The 9,760-nt window shown below is 40.7% G+C and overlaps 1 protein-coding gene across 1 annotated transcript in view; it reads left to right on the plus strand.

Moving 5' to 3' along the window:
* The window catches only part of rftn1b (raftlin, lipid raft linker 1b), a 74,707-nt gene extending 69,080 nt beyond the window's left edge, over positions 1–5,627 (plus strand). The window contains exon 10 of the mRNA XM_019878673.1: positions 287–5,627. Within this exon, the coding sequence (XP_019734232.1) occupies positions 287–817 (531 nt within the window). The 3' untranslated portion in view covers positions 818–5,627. The remainder of the gene's footprint in view (positions 1–286) is intronic.
* The last annotated feature ends 4,133 nt before the right edge of the window (positions 5,628–9,760 follow it).

Raw genomic sequence — 9,760 nt, forward strand, 5'->3', positions numbered from 1 at the left:
GCAGTGGGTGAAATGTTGACACAAGTAGAACTGAACATTTTTGTAGATGACCCCGACGAGTCGTGATAACCCCTGAAGCTAACCTTTGTGTGAGTGGAATGACATAACATGCTTAATGGGCCAAAGATTTAGGAGATAGCACAAGTCAACCAGATTTTCTGCCCGTTTTCTCTGCACAACAGCACTTTCTCTCCACCGTTTCCGTCGACAGTTGTGTCCGTGTTTTCTTCACGTATCGTACAATGTCAAATGTTGCCACGCTAACGCAAACTTCCCATGATTGCAGAAACTGATCTTCAAACCTCGCGGTAAGGCCTGCAAAAATGGCCTCAAAAACAAAGACAGGAAGACAAAACCCAAACTGGAAAAAGACATGAAAATTCCCAATCACGGGGAAAAGGTTGGAAATGAGGAAGAAGAGGGGAGGAACGGAGAGAACGAGAAACCAGACGAGCAAGACGGAAAGATTGACGCTACGAGCACCGCCGAGGTCGAAACTGACCAATGGAAAGAGGAAGTAGCTAAAGTAGCAGAAGAGAGAGAAAAGGAAACGCTCGAACTTGACAAAGAGGGATTGACAGATGCCCAGGAAGTCACAGAAAATACCGCTGCTGATGAAAAGGAGGACGGCGGCATCGTGGATGAGCAGGAAGTGGAAGCCGTCGTGGAAAACGGCCTTGAAATGTACGAAGATGAAAATGAAGAGAAACCAGACCAGAAGCAACGCACGATTGACGAATCCGTTGGCCGAGATGTCAAGGACACGAGTATGGTGGCAGATTCCCAGACCCCGACGATAAACGAAAAACAAGAGTAGCCCAGAATTGTGGAAACCCTACCTCGCAAACCTTAAACTCAAGACAGGGTTCACGCTGACCAATTTTTGGGACTCGTGTCGACCTCTTAAATCTGCCAGCTTTCATCCACCGACTCTGCTGTATAACCACACGTCGTGAATGTACCATGTATCCTTGAAGGACCTGAAGGAACCAGATGAAGATCCTCGGACTAGACTTAGACCTAAAACTAGAGCTTGCAGTGTTAGGTGGCCTGCAACTCTCTGCCTTTAAAGCGACAGGGAGTGCCGCATAACCGATGTACGCAGAGAAAAACGTATTTTTGGACTCTCCTTGATCTTCGCTCGCGTTCTGAAAAGAAACATCCAAAAAGATGACAAACCTTAAGTCGAAAGACGAAAAAGAACACTGGCCAACCGTGATACTACTGACCGTCGAAAGACAGAAAAGACTTGTGATCCATTCAATTCTACGCCATTTGAAGTGTTGCCTTGATGAGAAGGCCAACATTTGGGGGCGGGACCCGTTTGCGACAGGCAATCCAAACTAGCGTCAAGAGATCTTCGGAGGCGAGACATCATTGACGGCTTATACTCACCTTGCGTACAGAATGTTCCGGATAAGCACATGTCAAATTCATGGGAATGAAATGTAGCTTTTACCTTTTGGGGATGTTTTTCAATTCGCTGTTCCTGATCAAGCTTGGGGCCATCCGCTAAAAATGTTCGCTAGCTATAGCGTTCGCTGCGAGTCAAAGGTTCGCATTATTTGCATTTGTGGGGTCTTAGCTGTGGGGTGAATTCAAAGAAAGAGAGTTGTTGGTTTACAACTCATGCCCAGGTCATGAATCTAAAAATCATAAATACGGTAAATATTGGTATGAAAACAATTTTACGCCATGAAAAGAGGAGCCCTGTATATGGACTGGGAAGGCAGCGTTACAGTATTTGACACCTTAATCACTGTGGATACTCTGGTATTGTACAACTGTACAGGGGTAGACCCCTCCCCTAAATTGTGATCCAATTATGAATTGTGTGACTATAGAGGTTCTACCTTCGTAAAACACGGCGTCCGAATTTCTGTTCCGACACGTTGAGCTACCTTGTGTATGAAATGCGCTATGTACATAAAGCTGCCTCGCCTTGTCTTACCTTGACAATATAACCGAAATTTGAAACGACGTCTGTCAAATTTTAGGCCACAAATATAAAACAATCTCATGAAAGACACGAAGTATCACGCTAACTGACGTCTTCTCGCACCACCGCGCTAACAAGTTGATTTGTACGCCATTCGTAAACCACGGTATGCTTGGACCGTCATAAAACCCGACCTCTTTTGAGCTGCATGGAGCTGTCTCTTGCCATGATAAGGATTTGATGAATATTTCACTTGTCGGCAACCCTTAAAAAAAAGCAAATACATTTTGAAATGTGCATTCATGCCGCGAGGCTGCCAGTTCGCGAATTGAACTCAAGAAAACGGACACGGGGGTGCCCTGTGGCGCGTAAAATGAAATAGAAATGAATTGGCTCATTTGAAAGTAAGTGCAGTTAGCGTGGCTTTTTTTTTTTTGTACCTCCAGCTATTTCAGCGCTCCTCAGCAGGTGGTGTTTGTAACGATAAGTGAGTCGTGAGATGGCATTTGGTGGCGCGGCCGCAGTGAAAGGCGGGACAGCGGGTGGGTCGCCAAGGTGAGAGGTGGGCACGTCCGCCACACAGATCGCTCATTAGGCCGCTAATGGCTTTTGTCAGTAGGGCATCTGTCAGAAGGAGAGCGAGGGGTTCGCTTAGCCAGGGCGCTATTGACAATAATGCCCACACCAGGTACCTCAATAAATCGCTTTCTGATGTCTCACGCTTTCATGTGAACTCGGAATGATTTTCCTGGTTTGATGGTTTTGCTTTTCAATGTAACAATTACACGAGCTCGATGCGTTGTGTTCGCTCATGTGGTGTCCATGTGTCGAAAAGATTTGTCTGGTGCTGTTTTTATGGAGAGCGGAAAACGCGTGTGAGACCAGCTTAGCCTTAACACCCCAAACTGTCTTGTTTTTTATTTTCTTTTTGTTTTCGTAAGTTACCACATCGCCCCAAAAATATCTGAAGAATTAGCATAGCAAAACCACCTGGGATGTTTTAAAAATTCAACACCTGGACAAAGTGTCACTTGACAACGTAAAATTTGATAGTCACAAGAGTGGTGACCCACAAAAAAGTTTTGAAAAAGATGCCTGAAAATACACAGGCAGTCCATTTTGTTTTGAAAGGACCTTTTTAAGGTCAGTTTCCAGAGATCCTCGACATCATGTGATTTTTGTTTTGTTTTCTTTTCTCTATTTAACCCACTTTGCAGTAAGAAATTTGGTCGAAATATCTATCATGGGTTGACCCTCAGAAAAAAAAAAACAAGCCATGCCTAAAACGACAAGGGAAGTAAGTCAAAGAAGAGGACATTCGAGGAGTCAGTTTGGTCGTTCTCAAAATTCTTTCAAAGACAAATTACCAAAATTTGAACTGCATATACGAGACCAATGAGGGGCACAAAATTGAAGAATTGTCGTTTGCGTCATTGTAGACAGTAAAGCACACAAAATAATTCTGTGTCCGAATCCAGGTTACCTTTGAAACACAAAAGCTGGTCGGCAATTCTTGCACAAGTAAATTTACAAAATGTTTCAAATACTTAATGACCAAAAAGTTGTCCATTATAAGTAGACCGATAAAAACTCTCAAAATTCCAAATTTTGGGTTCTGGGATGCCATTTGAGTGGTCAGTTTGAAAATTTTGTAGGGGGGGGGGGGGGACCTTCAAAGGCGAACTCCTGCTAAAGATTTTGTCTGATAGTTACCAAATTTGAACTGCGGACACGAGACGGATTTTAATGTTTATCGTATTTTTCCCAGTCGGGTTTTTCGAAATGTATGAAAATGGTTTTCACGGTGGCGACACTGGAGTCCACATTGTAAAGAAAGGATTTCAAGTTTATATTCCAGTGACTTGCCTGCCCGCCGTGTTGACAGACCGATGCTTCAAGCTACCTCCCGAGGGGTTCCTGACTTTTAAAATGAGGGTCTGCGGCCTTCCCGACGGCAAAGTACGAGGTCATACTTAATGGCCGTCTGGGTTCAAGGGTCACATTTTACCGTCCGATTGATTTTTCCAGAGGAGAGAAGCACTCTAATTGTGTTCCAAGATGTGAAGAACATTCTCTCACTGGTGGAAGGCTTTTGACTGCTCTTGGGCTTTAATTGAATGTTGTATTTTGTGTTTTGCGATGATTTATGGAATTGGCGTAGCGCTTTAAAGGCACAGAGCTCATGTAGTTTCCGTTTTCCACGATACCGGGGGTTCCTCGGCTTATATACATTTCGGAACAAAATAATGTTCATCAGCACCATATTTTAAACGGTAACTTCATGATCAATCGGTGATTAACGTTCTTCAGGAAGGGAAGAATAAATGCATGTACAGCAGCGGGTTTTTTTTCCTGCATACGAAATTTGACACTGATTCTTGTTTCACTAACACTCGTTGGTTCATTTCAATTTCAGTTGTGGGTGTGGTGAAGTCAGAGAAACAAGAAGCCACTCCTAAAACTGTCGATAGATTTCCTTTCTGACTGCCAAAGTGTCAAGTCGTTTCTTTTGTAACCGAGCCCGTCCGTCTGACTTTGCAAGTTCAAAACTTTTTTCAAAACAATTTTCGAGACATATTTTAAATGCTTGAGGACAAATGCTGAAAATGTACAAAGACCGTGCAAATGATCAGTACCACACAGGGGTGTGCATAAGCTGGGGGGGGCATTGGGACGGTTGCCCCGGGCTTCCACCCGGATGATATGGTTGTTTAGCAATAATAGATATATTGGAAGAAAGACATCTATTTAAGTAATATTACGCATAAAAATTGACTTTTCTTTCATAATTTACCAAAAAAATTATACTCGATAAATTAGGAATTTTCCATTAGTGGGGCAGGGGGGTGCAAACATTGTTTAGCTGTGTACCGTAGACAGTATACAGAGATTATAGAAGCACTTGGCTTTCATCACAAATTGACGATATCAAGGTTTTATACTGAGGCATCGATATTGTACGGTGACAGACGACGACGTGATACGTTAACATATCAACCGTAAAAATATGGTAGCGCTATCGTGTTACGGTTTAAATATCCATCGTTGGCTGCACATGGAGGTTACAGATCGGACACAGCGGCTTTTTATCAGACGATCCACGATCCATACGTCACGCTAGTGTATCATAGCGGAAATTTAGATTCGTACTTGGTGATTTTTGTCGAATCGGAAGTATCTATTTTCATCATTGGTAGGAATTTACTTTAATGAATATAACTTATGTTTGTTTTGGGGGGGGGGGGGTTGTTTTTTTTTTTTGCTATGTTATTAAACATGTCAATCAGCAACCCCCTTGGCCTGCCCTCTCCTCAATGACATCACCAAGGTCACATGATAGCAGTTTATTTGTCTTAACATTCCATTCGGACAGGGAACGAACGGTCTTAGCCTTGACAAACGCGTCCGTCACGATACCAACAGAGCGGTGTCTTTTCCCGATAAGAGACCTCTGAGACCAGCCCCACCCTTGGGATTGTGGGTAATTGTTTGATTTGTTTAGTTTGCCATCAGGATGGAGACATTTGAATATTGCATCATTCCAGCTGCCTGTTTGTGTCTAAAAAGCTAACATGCCAGTGATGTATTCTTTATCTGTATGCCGTCCCGTCCATCTATGACGTTATTATTGTTAACCGCCGCCGCTGCATCTGTACAATTTGTACATTATAAAAGTATTTATATTTAATGTCCACATGTGTGCTTCTTTATTGGGCAATGGAATTGATGACCTTTTATGTCACTTGTACTAAGTTATTCATCGGCATGTTTTGTGTTACATTTGGAGACAAAATACACACACACACACACACACACACAAAAACGCTTTTAAGCCCTAGAAATGTGATTTCAATTTTTGCTTTGTTGATCCACATGCAAAAAAAAAATTAAGACCAGAAATTAGAAGACCATAAAAGGCAAACATTTTTTATGAATAAAAATGAAAAATTCTGAGCAAAAAAATAAATATTGATACATGATTGAAAACAAAGTACGAAACTCATTTGACGCATCTTCCTCACCAGTTTCATGATAAATACATTTATTGAGATTTTCTGCCTATTGTTTTGCTTGTTTTCCACAAACAAGATGAATCAAATAAGTATGTTAAAAAATGACAGCGCATTTACGTTGAGAACATTGGACAAACTGTTTTGCCTAAAACAGCAACAAAAAAGTATTCCGGTATTAAAATGTTACCTAGTCTCTCATGATCATTTTGACCATCGATAAAATGTGACATTTGTGTGCGTTTTTTTGCACAACTAAGTTCATTTTTAGTGTAAAATAAATATTTTGATTCAGGAAGTTGAAAGAGGTTTTTTTGTTCCATTTTAATTTTTAGCCAAGTAAAAAAATAAAAGAAAGAATATTAAATGAAATTAATTACTGTTGCCATGTGTTATGTAATATGCATTTGGACCAATTGAAAAATATATTGAAACATTATACAATTTGTATTTTGGTAGTTTTCAAAGCAAACAATTTTTAGATTAAGCCTAAAATCTAAAACAGTACCCCTCCGCCCCAAAAGCATTTTTATTGTTATTAAATTACATGCCCCCTTTGAATTACTGTTTTAAATTTATCTTTTTTTTTTAATCTTCTCCAATCTTTTGCTTGGTCTCCGCAAGCAAGTTTATAAAACAACCTTTCTTGAGTGGCTTAGAAAAAAAAACAACCTTTTCAGGCTAAATCCTAAAATAGTAAAAATGATATCTCATGGATGTCTTATTATATGCATTACGGTCATTATTGATGCATATCACATTACAATAGTATATTTCTTACTCATTTCTTAATCAAATGATCACATTAGCACTCTAATACGCATTTTGTTGATGGCGTGATTAAACCAGGACGCCATTAAATGTGCATTTGGGTCTCGCGTTTTCTCATCGTGGTAAAAGGTCAAAAGTTTGCATCTCTCACTGATGGGATATTTGCGCCTTTGTTGCAGCGCGGCATGGCACCCAAGGGCTGCATTACACACACGCGCACGGTCAGTGTATAAACACACCAATGTGGCTTGTAAAAGTGCAGCAAAGAGGACAAATGCAGGCAGGAGACGCATGAGAAACATAAGCAGACATCACACTCCCATTTGTTTCTGTATGGATGTGAAAATCCTAATAATGCCACAAGGCCCCAGCACGGCCCTGGCGGGTCAATATTTCAGCCCAGATAATAACACGGCTCGGCGTTATGAAGGGCCCACAAGGCCGACTCAATCCATACTCTCGCAGACTAAAAGATCATTAAGACCAAACCCCAAACACCAAACCACTCTCCTGCCTGCATTGATTGATTGCTAATTGAAGATTCTGACGAGTCCATCACACACACGGAGACATCATGCAAGGTTTGTATGTCTATTATGTATGATCCACAGGACCCCATTGATTACCACACAACAGCTCAGCTGAATATTTTCATCAATAGTCATTTTTCCCAAAGGCTTTTCATGTATGATCTAGTCTAAAAGGAGGGAATGATTCACACAGAGGGAAATAAAATGAACGAAAAGTGGTCAATTTACAGCTCCAAAATTAAAGTTAATCCTTAAAAAAAAAAAAAAAAGTTGAAATTAGAAGCGGAAATACTCGACTGGTTGTGTTACTTGTCTCCCTCAATGCCACACTGCCCTCTAGTGGTAAATGAGGCTACTACATGAAAACGCTGCTAGAATTTAGAATTTCAGCTTTCATTTTCATTTTATGACTGACAATCTACAATTATAGTTTTAGGGACATTAACAAAAAAAAAAACATATATTTCTATTTATTTATGGTAATAATTAAATGTGCAAACAAAAGAATCTCCTAAAATTCTGGTAGTGTAGCAGATTACTTCGCTTATTTCCTCCCTCCGACATGGGTCCTCGAGTTTTTCGTGTGTGTCCTGTTTGTGATACACATCTACTCCATTCCGTGTCGATCGTTCCAACTGGTGTTGGGAGGTTTTTTTTTTAACTTTCTGACAATCCTCAAATATAATCATCGAATGCTAACACCATGCAGCTACCACAAAAGATGGCCAAAAAAAAAAAAAATTAGCATAGCCAACTTCCTGTTCAATTCCAGGCGTGCCGATAGGTGAAAAACCGGTCGGGTGTAAACGGTTTTTTTGTTTGTTTGTTTTTTCATTTGATTTTTATTTGAACTTGTGAATCTTAAAAAAGTCCTCAAAGTTTCATGCTGTATTCGATGTCAGAGACAAAAACAGCTTTCTGTTTTGGCATTGCCCGAGGATACTGCCCAGTATTCGCACTGGAATTTACCCAAAATGACTGTTTACAGCCAGGTTAACCCCACTTCCTGTTCAGTTTCTGGCCTGGGTCTTGAATACTTTTTTGGGGGTCCTGGTGCATTGGACAGGTTCACCAAACTTTATGTCATTGGTGATATTGGTCCTAGGCACTGTTTTTTTTTTTACCTTTCCAGGGTGCACCAGTGAGTTAGTGCGTGTTTGAGACCCTTAAAATACTTTCAAAATATTTTCATCATAAAATATCAAATGTAGCATTTAGCTTTTTCCTGTTGGCGGCGGCAATCAGTCTTAGTGTCTGCTCCACTGACAAGAAGTTCCTTATGCAAATTCGAGACAGAAGCTGTCTGATCAAGTTTACCAGCAGACTTGATGTGGCGTAATGAGGTCACATGGCGATGTTATGAAAATGTGATGTCACTCATGCCGGGAGGGGAGGTAAATTAGAGACATGACACAGCTATGTGACATCATTCACTTTACAGGAGCCGCTGACAGTGACAACAACTCCTGTAAAAGTCATTTTTATCATGAAATAACATTTTAAAATGCTGAAGAAAATAGTTTGTCAGTACCCTCCTAAAAAAATTTTTAAGTGCCGCCAAAGGTGGATGTGTTTTATTCATTTGTGTCTGCCATGACAGGAAAATGGCTGCAGACCAGGTTAGTAAGCAATTGATAAATCGATCATGAAGGTTTCAACACCATCATGCATTGAAACCCCAACCCTGACTTCCTTTGTCAAATGCTACTTTGAAACAAACTCTATTACTGTTTGAAACCCTACTTTGAAATCATAATATTGTCTTGAAACCCCTGATTGGAACCCTAACCATTGTTTGAAGCCCCAACCATGGCTTGAAACTGATCCCTGACTTGGAACCCTACTTTGAAACTCTAGCTCTGTTTATCGTGAAGGAACACTGTCTTTCGACCCCAACCCAAGTTTGATACTAAAAACCAGACCGGTAGCACTCGTTTGAAACCCTAACATGGAACTGAAACGCAAAGTCTTACTTGAAAGTCCAACCCTAACTGAAATCCCACCCTTCTCTAACCCTAGTTTGAAACACGAGTCGTACTTTGAACCCTTTGTGACAAATCCTAAACCTGGCTTGAAACCATAACCCTTGTTTGAAACCCCAACACTGGCTTCAAACCCGAACCTGAAATGCTAATCCTAGTTTGAAACCCTAAACCTATCCTCAAACCCTAACTTGAGGCACAACCCCTGCTTTAAAAATCCTAACCTTGGATTGAAACTCTAACTTGAACCCATCAACATGGTTTTAAAGCCCAACCTCTTCTTAAAACTGTAATTTAAACCCCTAACCCTGTCTTGAAACCAAAAACCTGCTTTGGAATCCTAAACCCTGGACTGAAACCCAAACTTGACCCCGTAGACTTTATGGTTTTAAATGCTATCCTTGGTTTAGAACTCTTAAATCAACCCTTTCATGCACCCTCTGACCTGATGACATGATAAACTATCCACTGTAGTAACCGCTGTCACCGAAAAAGTTAAAAACCCAAACCATGGTTTGGAATCTTAAC

This window comes from Hippocampus comes, unplaced genomic scaffold, assembly GCF_001891065.2.
Source record: "Hippocampus comes isolate QL1 unplaced genomic scaffold, H_comes_QL1_v1.1 scaffold315, whole genome shotgun sequence".
NCBI lineage: Eukaryota > Metazoa > Chordata > Actinopteri > Syngnathiformes > Syngnathidae > Hippocampus > Hippocampus comes.